Here is a 14,790-nt window from a genome sequence, read left to right on the forward strand (position 1 = left end):
CGAATGGCTTCAATTGGGCAGGGCTGTCAACTCTCACGCATTGGCCGTGAGTCTCACGCATTGGGTCACTTTCTCACGGTCTCACGCCAAAGTAGTATAATCTCACTCCTATGTAGTAAATCTCACGCAAAATGCTGGAAAATGATTAAAATCTCACGCATCGTCTAAATGGTCTGCCAAAATATGCCTGTGTCCTCCCACATGACATGCCAAAATACTCCCCCCCCCCCATCTGCCAAAAATGACTTACTCCCCTTACATCTTGTCAAAAAATCTTTACCCCCTCCCAATGCAACCTCTTTTGGGAACCCAATTTGCAAATATTAAATACAAGCAGGAAATATTGCAATTTTATATTAAAACATTTCCATACTGTATGAGCCTTTTGTGCCAAAAATCGCTTTCCCCCTCCCCTCTTGATTGGCCAGAAATCTGTTTTCCCCCATGACCTGCCAAAAGATTGCTTTCCCCCTTCTGCCCTGCCAGACTGCCACAAATTGGTACTATAATCTCACTCCTATGTAGTAAATCTCACGCAAAATGCTGGAAAATGATTAAAATCTCACGCATCGTCAAAATAATTTGTTGTCCCTTGTGACTGACTTTTGGAATCTGCTGGAGAGCATTAAATAACTCTTCTGAAGCCTTCAAGGAAGCTGTTTAGAGCATTTACAATAGAATGTTAGGAGAGAATGGTCATACTAAGGAGAGATAAAAATCACTCTCCTATATCAGGATTTAAGGAGAGCAGTAGAGCGCGATTGCTCTCCCTCTCCTCAAATGGCTGTCCCTGCATACATGTATCCCCTCATCAGATACCGGCCTACCGTGCAGATGATCCTCCTTTTGTGCCTCCCTTTTCAAAAATCCTGGATCCGCGACTGTGTAGATTCGCGTAAATATTGACAATGATATGTGCATGGCATTCATCGTTTGCCAAATATAGCTAAATAGAAACAATTCTTACAAAAGTCTGTCAAAGTATTGTCCTGCCATGTAAAATGAAACATGTAGTTTGAAGGGCAAAAGCTATGGAGAAGTTATAGGTTGATTTAAGAGTTGTGCAATAATTATCTGCCCCCCCAGGTGAGCAAATTTCAAAATGGTCTGCCAAAATATGCCTGTGTGCTGTGTCCTCCCACATGACATGCCAAAATACCTCCCCCCCATCTGCCAAAAATTACTTACTCCCCTTACATCTTGTCAAAAAATCTTTACCCCCTCCCAATGCAACCTCTTTTGCACATATGCCAAAATTTAGGGAACCCAATTTGCAAATATTAAATACAAGCAGGAAATTTTGCAATTTTGCATATATATATTAAAACATTTCCATACTGTATGAGCCTTTTGTGCCAAAAATCGCTTTCCCCCTCCCCTCTTGATTGGCCAGAAATCTGTTTTCCCCCATGACCTGCCAAAAGATTGCTTTCACCCTTCTGCCCTGCCAGACTGCCACAAATTGGTTACCAGCCCCTCTTTTTTTGATGGGGGGGGGGGGAGATAATTGTTGCATAACCAGTATTCAAAAAGGACTGAATGAACAAAGAAAAACTCATTCTTTCTGTCCCAATTTCACGCGTGTCACAGCCTGCAAAACTGATTACTACCTGTGAGCTGCCAACATGTGTAGGAGTATTTAATGGTGAACTGAAAACCTAGCTTATAAATCCTCGGTAATCCTGCTTACAATCTATAGACTTAAAGGTAAATGTTTAGTGGAAAATATCAACAAAAGTATGTAATCTTGTGCATGCCACCCCTTAACATACACCCCCACATACAGCAACATGTACTGTTGTATACTGCTCAAAATTTAAGTCGGCATACATGTACAAGCTGTATCAAAATGATTGTTACCCATTTTTTAATTGATAATGGATGCGTCAGACACATCTGAATTCAACACAAGATCCAAATAATTTTATAGATTTTAATTTTATAACAAGTCGTAACTATAAGAGGCAGGCTTTTTATAATATCAAAATTGATGGGTACCAATCATTTTGATACAGCCTGTATTTAGCTAATATAATTGAACTAGTCTTAATCAGATTTTGTATGATCACAGTGGCTTTCAACACTGGCAATGAGCTGTGAATATAGGCAAATGCACTTGTCACTTCAAATAACATTCATATGACGACATTGCCCGTCAATATCTGAGTGGATTAGTCATGTTGAGTATGTGCGGTGCATGTTCTCCGCCAACATAACCACGTCTTTCATGTGTGGCTCATTAAAGTGTGATTCTAAAAAATGTTTGATACTTGGCCATTTGCTTGCATTTCTGTGTTGGTTATTAGTTAGTGATATTCTGATAGGTAAATGCAATACTTTTACTCACTCACAGGGGTAGCGTTAACCCCCGATCAGGGGTGAATGACCCCCTAAATTAAAAAAATATTAATTTTTCACCCTCCATATATTGGGAATGTGCAAGCTCGGGGGTGAACTCTGACCCTCTACTTTTGGACCTTACTCCTACCCCTGACTACACTGCAAAATATTTTTCACCCCTGAGATTTAATTTTCACCCCATGTATTTGGATTTTCTGCAAGCTTGAGAGTGAAAAACACGGGAAAACAACCCCCGACTTTCGGGCCTTAATGCTACCCCTGCTCATTCACTATGGACCACAATAGCTTCATCGTAATGGCATAGTTCAATAACCTCAATTAAACAATCATAGTGCAAATTTGACCTCATGTTGCAGAGTATGAGTTTTTGTACTCAAATTTTCAAAGGTCATTCAATGAATGTGCAAATGTATTGGGGTTAAAGAACTGCACCCTGATAGATGAGCATGTTGTGGATCCTAGTGACTATCCTCATCTTTTGATGACAATGGGTTATTCCAGTTGAAATCCATACACCCCCTGTGGAGGATGTGGCCTAAAATTTCCCATACAGGGGGTGTTTATTTCAAATGGAGTCACCCATTCAAGTAACCCCATTTGAAATGCATACCCCCCTGTGTGAGGGAGAGTAAAGTCATGGGTATGGATTTCAACTGGAATAGCCGAATGTGTGAGATCTTGGTGAAAAGAGAACACCAATTGTTAATCACAGGTGACAAAAATACACAAACACACAAAGATCATAAATCCAGTAATGAACAAAGAATGAGAGGGGAGGGTGACTCTTGTTTACATGTGACTAATGGTAGATTAGTCATGCAGGACAGGTGACACCATTGACTAGACCACCTCCTTTATTTCATGCATGAGTGACTTCACTGTGGCATTAATCTACATGTACGTGCTGCCATGGTGCTACAAATAAGGCAATATCATTTGGAAGTAAGAACCTGTGGTACTACGTTCAGTACTTTTGGTAACACAACGATATTAATTATTTGCACTTGTGAAAGTGAAATGAAACAGTTTGTTTTTTCAATATATTTTTCATTGAAATGATTACACCATTTTGAGGTTATGTGTGGCTTTTTTTTTTAACACACAATCTCATACAATGAGAGTATTGCTTGAAAAACACTGGGGGTGGCACTTGTATTCATAGTTGTATATATCACCCACATACAAGAACTTTCAGGAAGTACCCAAAGCAAGTATTTTGCGGGTGTTTTCTAACCCTAAGCAAGTATTTTCCTAACTTTTATACCCAAAAAAAGAATGGTTTTTTTAAATACCCTAAACAAGTATTAATATTTATGTGTACATTTGTAAATGACTAGGCCTAAATGTATTAACCTTCCACTTTTCTACTGGGTAGAGTTGCCGCATTAAATAATGCTTCGCTCGCTATTCGAGAGGCGTCATGGTTTGTGACAGGGCTAGTTCTACATCGGCATGAAATCAACAAGAGCCGGACAAAAAAAGCTAGTTTTCATTTTTTGAGTGGAATTTCACTTGAAATTTTACAGAATATTATTAACTGATTTTTAATTTTTTTTTTGCATGCAGGTGAACTTGAAGTAGGCTACCCTTTTCGAGTATTGACTGTGTGATTAAGGTGCCCCTTTCCAATTTTTGTTGTTTTTGCTACCCTTTTAGAGATTCGCAGGTATCGCCCCTGGCAGCCTGGCTGTGAAAAAGGGCCCCTTTTCCTTATTTTTTTTGTATGCGGGTGGTTCTCTGAATACAAGTGGCCCCCCCTGAGGAGAAACAAATGTGCAGTACAGTCATTTTCAATTAAAATATTTGTCCTACATATATCTTGTGTTCAAGTTCAGAAACTTTGTACATACATGTGTTTACACCACTACAATAATACATCTAATATTATATTTTATTGTAGTAGAGTGGTGCAATTTTAAACCTTGCATATTGGAGCATACACTGCTCAATCAATGTCAAATTTGTTTTATATTAAATGGAGCATTTCTTAAGTCCGTAAATAAATTCATCAGGTTTGCAGAAATTCAGAATACAAAGTTCGTTTTTCAAAACCAATTAAATACTGTTATTTTACTGACCTGACAGTTTCGAGTGTCTTGGACACTCTTCAAGTCAAGTTAGCTCAATCGACAAGGCATTCGACTATGGTGCGAGAGGTTGCGGGTTCGAACCCTCTTGGTGCCTAGTATGCTCTCGTGGAAAAATTGAGTTAGCTTGAAATTCCCCTGGACAAGGAACTCACTGCTAATTTGTCTCGTTGTAACCCGGGGAGCTGATCCGGGTTGCGATGGTTATTTGTGATATGTCTAGGGTGTGCGCTCTTGAAGCAGCAAAGTCCCTGAATTGTTGTTTAATGGTTTATGGAATGATGTGGGGCCATAGTGGTCAGCGACAACCTGTAAAGTGTGCTGAGGCTTGTGGATCAACGTCTAGGCGTTGTGCCTGTGCGTAGCGCACTATAAATCACTGCACTTTTTTTTTCTTCTTTTATTTCTTCTTCAGAATGTCCACACACATACTACAACTACTACACTGGAGATTTATTTCAGCACAGACAACAGTTGTGGAGTTACAGTAAAAAATGAGGGAAAACCAATATTTGATCAATAAATCAATAACTACTCGCCTTGAGTTGCTTAATTTTCAGTGCAGTAGTTGTAGTCATTGCCCTATAATATACATATCTTACTTGTCACCAATGTGCTATAATTTTTGAGAAAAATGCAAAATATGCACAAAATTGACCAGGGTGTATTACCCCCTTAACAAATATAGTGCAAACTATATATTTTATGAAAGGACTAATATTCCAAATATCAAGTTCATTTTCCAATTATATACTATGTAGAAATATTGGAGTGGTAAAGAAATGTTATTTTTAGGTATTTTTTAGTGGAATCACCCTATATATTTTTGGCACGCCCTGTATATCCACTCAAACTTTACAGATTTGCAATCCTGACAATATATGCTTTCTAAAAATGTATACTTTTACATAGTTTGGGTGAAAACTTTTTGAAATATAATCAGAAATACGAAAAAGGAGTTTATTTTTGACAAAAAGATGTGACGCAATTGGGTCCCACCTCCAAAAACATGACCTCATGTAGTTTTATGTGATGTTGTGATACATATATCAAGCGAATTCAAGCACGTAAGCAACCTCTTTTGAATGGGCGCACACTCCCTAGGTACCATCAAATGAAATCATACACTTCTTGTTGATCAGTGTAATATGGGTCACCAAATGGCTTCAAGGCCTTATCTTAAAATTTTCAAACTCCTTATGTGACGCGATGGTCACTTCGCGACGGTCTTTACTAATCATAATTTATCTGGCCACCAAATAAATTTGTGCTCCCCGGTTGCTGGAGTGATGTATTCTGGAATACATTGTATGTTGTTGAAGTTGCTTTTACTGACCAACAAACTCGGGATGTGTGCAAATGTAATTGTCGGGCAAGATCTTCATTTTATGATTTGCAGTAAGTGCTAGAACTTTGACCAGACAAGAACAATAGAACAGAAAACGTGTGAATGTACAGGAGAGGGAACATGTACTGTTTGTTCTAGATCAACATGTACAACAAGACATGGGAGTAGGAGAATCGGTACAGATACATATATGCACATTGTACAATGTACATGCACATCTCACTTGAGTAAATATATTGTATAACTACCAGCTCGACTACTGTTAATTTTTAGACAAATTAATAATAATATGGTTATCATTTTGGTTGTTATATTCATGATAATTGCATGGTTTGCACACTAATACGAATATGGGTTTTAATACACTTTGAGGAGATCACTATGCAATGTTGTCACTCACTTTGCCAAATTAATGTGTTTCTGAAATTAGCAAGGCCAGAAAGCCTGCAATTTATTATACAATGTAGTATATTATATACTCATTCTACTGTATGTGGTGATTTTCACGAGGGTTTTATTTAATGTCGCAAATTTCACAAATAGAGGTTATAATTCATCAACACAAAAATATGAAATCAAAATTTGTTATATATCTGTATGGTCATGTAGAACAGATGACACAACACCGCACCAAATATTCGCCCTACCATATTGTAACTTTCAGCTTTGAGGGCGCACTGCCATTTTAAGGTGTTTACAAAGGCAATGATTCATATTCCTGTACAGATTTAATCAAGGTTGATTGAAGTGATATGTTTTGAAAATTATTTTCAAATTGTTTGGATAAAGATGTCATAGTCCAGACTGGTTGTCTTGACATTAGGCCTACATATTAGCAACCTAGCAAACAATCTGCTATTGCTATTTGAGGGCCATGTGCATTTCAACATGCTCTTGGACACTCACTTTGTGAAAAGCATGTATACCAAAAATAAGTATTTTGCTATATTTTCCCATCATAAACAATATAGGTGCATTTTGCTATAAATAAGTTGACCTCAATGTTTATCAACAAAGACAAGGGACTGGTATACTGATTCGCTTGAGCGAACAGCATACAACCATTACATTTGTACACTGTTCAATGGCCTTATTGTGATGTGGCAGGATTTTCTAAAACACGAGCCCTGAACAAAATATGAAGTCAACTCATCTGTAGGTCAGGACCATGGATTTTCCAGAGTTGTGTGGCCTCTGCAAAACAGGATGTGATGCGCTGCATGGAACTCTCTGTGTGGGCAACAAGAGCGGTATCATCAGCAAACAACAACTCCCGAACTAGCAGATCCATTGTCTTGGTACGGGCCTGTAGGTGCCTCAGATTAAACAGGCTACCATCAGTTCGGTAACGAATGTAGATACCGTCATCATCATCATCATCAAGATCGACAGTGGCCTGATAGAGCATCATGCTGAAGAAGATGCTGAATAGAGTTGGTGTAAGAACACAGCCCTGCTTCACCCCATTGGTAATGGGGAAGGGCTCTGTGAGGTCGTTATTCAGTCTAACCTGACCAAGCTGGTTTTCATGAAGCTGGAAAAGTGACAAAAAGTCCTTTGTTTTGACTTTGTTCACAACATTTTTCCTAGAGCTGGCGAAGAGAAAACACCATGTCAGTAGTTCTTCTGTTGGATCTACATTGTAACTTCATTATTGCTGTAAATCACACTGTTTTGTTCATGCAGTTTTATGTGATCTTGATACATATATATGTATATCATGCAAATTCAGGCATGTTAAGCAGCCTCTTTTGAATGGGCACACGCTCCCTGGGTACCATCAACTAAACTATACACTTTTTGTTGATCAGTGTAATATATGGGTGCACCAAATGGCTTCAAGGCCTTAATGTCTTAAAATTTTCAAAATATGCTGAAAAGCATTAAGCTAAACATCAAAGTTTTAACATCGGCTGATGACGAGGAAGTTCCTCGAAAGCACTCCAGGTAAGCAAAATAAGCAAGTAGCGTTGAAATTAAATTTGAATTACTTTCACGAATTGTTTGTGTTTTATTTCAAAGCAATTAGCCTTTTTCATTATATGGTGGACACAATAAGATGGTACTGCACGAAGTGGGCTAAGTCTTTTGAATATGCCAGATTTTGCCCAGATTGAAGACTGCCCTCCTTTTGTGTATGCCATACTTCAAAAAGGCTAATGAATGATACCAACATGATTTGAACCCAATTTTGTGATTATCTTTACAGATTTTGGATATACTGTGGCCTTTTTCTTGTGTCTGGATACATTATTGATGAAATAATGACATCATGAGCTGAATCAAAGGCACATGATGTGCTGAACACCATCCTGCTAATCAACCTGTGTAGTATCTACACATGAATGTTTGAAATGACTGCCGTAATGTCACAACGACCAGTGGAATTAGTGTCGGCAAAGTATGAGTACGAGTATGTCTCAGGTGACGGGTACCGTCCAAGATGGTCCCGGGCGACATCTTTACTCTCATCAAAAAATCAAACAGTGACTGGTGGTATGTGCGAAAAGACGGTGACCAGAAAGGCGTCTATCTTCCAGCTACGTACGCCTGGAAGAAAAAAAAGAAAGACAGCTCAATCGCAAAAGTGCCAGGGCATATATTACCACATGCACATATGAACCATGATAGGGAGGCTGTTCCGCAATATCGACAAGATGGGTTTAGCGCCCTTGCAAGACAGTTGGATGAAAGGATGAGAAATAATGTTGTAGTGTCTGAACCAAATGTGCCAGATTTTCCAGATCCGGATTATGAGAATGTACAAAGTAATCGACCATCACGTTTGAATATAAGGAACAATGATAGGCCTTATTCTCCAACATCAAATACTCCTGGGGTAAGTTTGTAAATAACCTTGTATACTTACAAAATACAAAAACTTTGCATACAACTTATTGGATTTTAACATGAACCAATTAAGACGACTTGAACCAACTAGTGTTCACCCGATCGAAGTCAACAACCTATGGAAAAGGGTCAATATGAAGGATATTCTGACATGGTATCGGTTTTGTTGCGCAAAAGACCCAGTAAAACTGTACTAATTGCAAACATTAGATATTGATTGAATTATTTGAACAAAAATAAAGCAATTTAACCATTTTCAGAAATAAAGCTGTAATGATTTCCACATAGATGTGGACAACTTTTTTTTCTTCAAAATTAGCCTTTCTTTTCAGACCGTTTCAGACGTACCAAATCGGTATTCACTCTAACCAACACATCTTAACAACCAAAAATTACCGTTTGTATCAAATAACTTTTATATTGTAATCAAGATTTAAGAGTATAAGCATGGGTAATTTCAATATTTTGGCATGTAAAAAAAAAAAAAAAAGGTTTGTCTCAAAGCTCACGAGAAATTTAAAAAGAAATGCGAAATGCGATTTTTTTTTTTTTTTTTATTCCCGACTTTTTTCATGGTATTTTGAGAAAAAGTCTATGATTTTCGCCGATTTTTTCTGGAAAAAAATTTTAAAAAATAAAATTTCCGCATTTCTTTTTTGTCAAATCATGCGATTTTACAAATCCCCGCGCAAGCTTTGAGACAAACTTTTTTTTTTTTTTTGGCCTAAGATAACAGAGATAGTGATGATGGAGGATGGAGGTAGAACTTTCTGAATGACCCTTGTGCATGATTGAGAGCCAAATACAATCAGTGGCTGGATTTGGCCCCACAGGATATCTGTTAAGATCCCCTGCATTAAAAGTTCAAATATAACCCCTATACTTCAATGGCTAGATAGTGTTTGAAATGGCCAAAAAGTTATTGAACCTTCAAAATTTACATCATCTATGTCACCTTTCCAAGCAGATGTTTACCCTTTTGCTAGCAAATTGTTGTATATTTTACTAAATTCACTTTCACATACATGTGCGGTTTTTAATAGCTTGTCTATTCAAAAGCGTTTTTGTCTCCATGGGGTCTCCCTGTTTGGTTTGGTTTTGGCTGGGTTTTTCTTGCTGTTCGGGGGGAGTAAGTCAGGTTGTATTAATTGCCCCAGCTCAAGCCATATCAGTAATGTCACCCTTGTGAGGTAGTAACTGTGGCGGGCTGTTCCCTTTCTTGATTGGCTGCCTTACGACCTTGCCAGGCTCGGACCAATCAGATCTCTTGTTAGTGAGTGTCTGGTACTTCGCGGTTTTTTCCCTTTCCTCCTCATTCACTTTTTCGGCTGAAGCGGTCAGGTTCGTTTGAAAATCCCGCCCAACCCGCCCAGTTTTGTAGCTGGGGAGGGTTCGGTGGGTTGTTCCCAGACCAGTGGTGTTTGGGGGTAGCTGGCCAGGTCTATGCGCAGTCCCCGTTCCGGGTGCGGGGGTGGGCTGGCAAGATATCTTGCAGTCGTGTGCTCAGCCAGGTATGGCATGTATTTCAGGGGGATCAGGGTCTGGACCGTTTCTTTTTTGGTAGTTTCAATGGTCGTGTCTGGAAAATATTTGGAGGTGTGTTGCCCCAAGTGGGATCCACCATCCAAATCATCAAATAATATGTCCAGAATCTGTTCCCACCTTTTTGTTCCCCATCAATGGGAAATCTCTGTAGATAGTCCTACTTGTTCGTGCATCAGTGTGGTGCTCTGACCGTTTCAGCTATTTCCGCAAAAAATAAAAGTTAATTGGGTGGTATTAAAAATTGGCTGTGTGATGAGTTATTTTCTCTCTGTGCATGTAGCCTAAGACCCTCTGAGGGATAAGTTTCTTTTATAAATACTACATGCTCTTTATTTTCTTACACAAAGACATGTACACATGACATAAAAAATGTAAAAAAAACCCAAATTCTAAAAATCAGCCACTTCAGTGATCATGGCTTTGAAATGTTGAAATATTCAATGTCTTATTTCTGAGTATTTATTTGTCAATTTTGCATTGTGACAGACATCCAGCACTTCATCGTTACTATCACCGAGCTTCCCATCATCACAGCCATCAACTGGCCCTGCAACAAGAGATGACACACCTCCAGGCTTATGGGAAGCACACAAAGATGACAAAGGCAGGCAATATTTTTATAATCCCAGCACTAATGAAACTACATGGACAAAACCCAGACCTCTAACCCCTAACAGTCCACAGGTGAGTGCTATACCATGTTTACACGGGTACACCCCGCCGTCAGTCCGAAACCCTGTCAGTCTGAACCACTGCTAGTCCAAATTTTAAGCTTACCTAACCCTAAACCTAACCCTCACCCTGACCCTAACCCTAAAAATTAGGGACTAGCTGTGTTTCGGACTGATGGTGTTTCGGACTGACAGGGAGACCCCGTTTACACATTCAAAAAGTCAGCAGTAAATTTAGGCAGTTTCCAATTTGTTCTGTGTATCTGAAACTGCCCGGCTATTAAAGCCGGTGAGGGTCACTTGTCACATGATCACTTTCCTTCATCGAACGAAGCGAGCGTACACATTACAAAATTAGCTTCGTCGAACGAAGTATTCCTTTGTCGAAACGACCTTTTTAGCTTGATTGAACAAAGCAAATTTAATTTTCGTCAAAGGAAGAAAAGTGCGTACACAATAGGAAAATACAATTTTTTAATCTTCGTTTGAGGTTCACCGAAAGAAGAAAATTTTCCAATGTGAACAGGGTCATTGTTAAAGTAAATTAATTTTTAAATGAATTTGTAACTCAAATGTATTGTACCTTTTAAATGTCAGAAGAACTACAAATTGTAGTAGAGTTCATAATAGCTTTCTATGCATTAATTAAATACTAATTTGTTCAATTATTTGTTACGCTTATGGGTCAATAGGAGGAACTGGTTGTTATCAATATGTACAAAGTAACAAAATAATATTTCTACTTTCAAATGTCATTGTCAATTATTATGGAATCTGCTTACGTTCATGTCAGTGTAATTTCTCGCTAAGTGGCAAATCCAATATCTGTGTGCTATGTAATATACGTTATGTAATCAACTTGCAGGACAAGTAACAAATGTGTTTTCTCTAATGTATTTTGGAGCAGAGTGATTTATAATGAATTCGCAATTAAATTTGAACTAGAACAGGGCTTTAGGTGGTTATGGAGGCATTATGGAAGTGCTCTAAGCATGTTTTAAACAGATTAAAGAGCAAATCACACTGACCAATGTGCCTTTTGTTTGAAGCAAATCGGACATACGGTTTTCAAAATATATCAATTTATATTTTCTTAATATCTTATTGTTTTTATCAATAATCAATAAAGTTAATGAGTTAAAATGACTGGAGAAGCTCATTAACATATAATTTTTGCCAATATTTTGTTAAAAATCCATCCAGTAAATTAGGATAAATATTACTTTATAGTTGGGTTCTCATTAGTCTTGACTCATCTTGTCTTGCAGACCTCTCTGGCTCTCTCTTAGTCTTTGTCAAAGACTACTTGCGATTTAGGGGGACACAAGCCGCGAGTCACAAACCGCGATGCCCCATGAATAGCGAGCGGAGTGAGCATTTCCAAGAGTGTGTGGTTCCCAGTAGTTTATATCCCTATGGATAATATAGGTACACAGTCTGTAGCACAGACTAGCTCTCTCTATATATAGCTAGTAGTACACACAAGTGTTTTACCGAACAACTTTCATATACAATGTATCTCAATTTATATCATGAAATTAACTCAAGTTAGTTAACCAATTCAGGTGCCCAAAATACCATATTAAAATTAGATCACAAGAAATTAATAAAGGTTTATGAAGATGCAAAAATGCTGCAAGATAGTGCAAGATTTCACAAATGACTGCACAAAGCAGTGTGAACCTTTAATTTGTAGTACCAGGCTTGGATTTCACAGTGGGCACTGAACCATTGATGATTGCATATACACATCTGCTGTCACTGTATATAGACTTGGCCTGCTATGTTGACTCTATTAGACCAATACAGTACACAAAAGGGGATCCTTTTAATGGAGTGTAAAATATAAAAATATAATGAATGAACTGTTTTGATTAAATTTAAAACTCATCAACAGTTTGCCAAGATTTATCGATATCAAAGAGACAGAGCAAGGGAGAGAGAGATGGTTTAAATAATGTACTACACTAAACCCACTAGCATGATCACACTGTTGTTACAGGAAATCATCACTACATGCCCAAGACACACCATAATAAACTATTTAGTATCATACAGGTACGCATCTATATAGGTGCAGTTTAGATGCTTTGAAATAGCAATCGCAACCCAAAGTTTTTGCACAGGTAAACCAAGGCAAAATAATCATATTCATTTCTTGTTCAGGGGAATATCAAGCTATCTGAATTTATCACAAGGTTTGGTGATGTGGGGTTTAATTTTAATTTAAGCTCGTTACATGTATGGTTAATAGTAATACAGGCATGAAGGCATCAGAGTCCAGCCTGTTATGCAATGAGAAGAATGTGTTAATAGTAATACAGGCATGAAGGCATCAGAGTCCAGCCTGTTATGCAATGAGAAGAATGTGTTTGTATCGATTTCAAATCATTTTTATGTATCATATATATTGTTTCATTTTGTAGGCCTACTTATTTACTTCATATTTTCCATTATTTTAAAACAGGCTACACCACATACCGTATTGTTTGTAATAAACGCCCCGGGGGCGTTGCATTTTTCCAAAAGGGGGGGGGTTATTGGAAGTGAATTGTCGGTGAAAAAAACTTAAAAATCGGGTTCAATTTCCCGATGGTGCTTCTGTTAAAAGGAGGGATTTACAACCATACAAGATGGCGACGCCCACTGAAAATTACAATTTTGTGGGAAATACAACAAAATTACACCTGTAAGGCTGTAAAGTGCATGGAATTAGTGAATTTTTACCATAATTAGGCAATGAAATGGATGGGAGTTGAGTCAAAATAGGTTTTTTCCATGCAATTTAGCGATCGTGACTGACATGACTGATGCAAGTTTTAAGCTTACCTACACGATATGGCATGGAAATGTTTGCATTTTTGTCAATTTTTTACAGAAAAATTGGAAGGGGGGCGTTTATTAGAGGGGGAGCGTTTATTACAAACAATACGGTATTTAGTTAAATAATGTTTTGACTCTTTTTAATCATCATCTAAGCTTGACTATGTGTATGTAACCCTAAAGAGGTTATTGGTCAGGTCATATCTCTACTTCTAACATACATGTATATATGCCAACCAAACCAAACCAAAAGAAAACTGATAAAATGATGTACTTAAAATTTATCAAAGGGAAATTTCTTAGTTCCAAATGGCCAGTTTTATGTGTCGTAATTTCAAGGTGTTGAAATTATGGGTGCAAATTATGGAACCATTAGGAGCCACTTTTCTGTCCAAAAGTGTCTCCTACATGCAGTTCAGGTTTGTTGACAGAAACCAGGAGCTATTTTAGGTTTCACAGGAGTCAAATGGCTCCAGCTTATTTTCACCCCTGATTTTTAATGGTATTCAAAGAAATATAACAAATTTGGGCAACACAGCAAGGTGTATTGATATTTTATTGATCACCACTAGGTGACCGATGAATAGAATAATCAATTCTTTATTTATAGAGGAAGGTGTATTAACAAAAATATTACTTCAATAAAATATGCAGAAAATTGATTCACATTTACATGTAGTTTTTTTGATAGCCAGGATTCATTGCATCTAGAACTTTAAGTCTACAGAAGTAATTATGCAAATCATGGCACTATTTTTATTAATTTTATGTTTCTTGTAAAGGGAAAGTGTGACATTCTTAGAATGCCCATTAATTTGGGGTAAAGGGGGTACTTCACCCTTTGATAAATTTTTGACTATTTTTGCATTTTTCTCAAAAAATAATAACACACTGGTAACAAAAGTAACATGTAGGCCTAATATAGGGGCAAGGAGTCCACTACACTGGAATTTCAGTGACTCAAGACAAGCGGTACATTATTTATGATAAGAAAAGAGGTACCACTAGAATTATGCCCAGCGTGGTCACGTCACACTTCCGGTGTGGCATGCCCAGCATATCAATAAAATTGTTAAGTTACCGATAAATTCCAGGACGGACGGCC

At 37.8% G+C, this 14,790-nt stretch overlaps 1 protein-coding gene across 3 annotated transcripts in view; it reads left to right on the plus strand.

Moving 5' to 3' along the window:
* The window catches only part of LOC140150539 (rho GTPase-activating protein 15-like), a 129,994-nt gene that overhangs the window by 4,482 nt on the left and 110,722 nt on the right, over positions 1 to 14,790 (plus strand). For all 3 annotated transcript variants that reach the window (XM_072172569.1, XM_072172572.1, XM_072172570.1), the window contains exons 2-3: positions 8,006 to 8,635; positions 10,678 to 10,875. In XM_072172569.1, the coding sequence (XP_072028670.1) occupies positions 8,240 to 8,635; positions 10,678 to 10,875 (594 nt within the window). In that variant the 5' untranslated portion in view covers positions 8,006 to 8,239. The remainder of the gene's footprint in view (positions 1 to 8,005; positions 8,636 to 10,677; positions 10,876 to 14,790) is intronic.

Source organism: Amphiura filiformis, chromosome 4 (genome assembly GCF_039555335.1).
Source record: "Amphiura filiformis chromosome 4, Afil_fr2py, whole genome shotgun sequence".
In the NCBI taxonomy this organism is placed as follows: Eukaryota; Metazoa; Echinodermata; class Ophiuroidea; order Amphilepidida; family Amphiuridae; genus Amphiura; species Amphiura filiformis.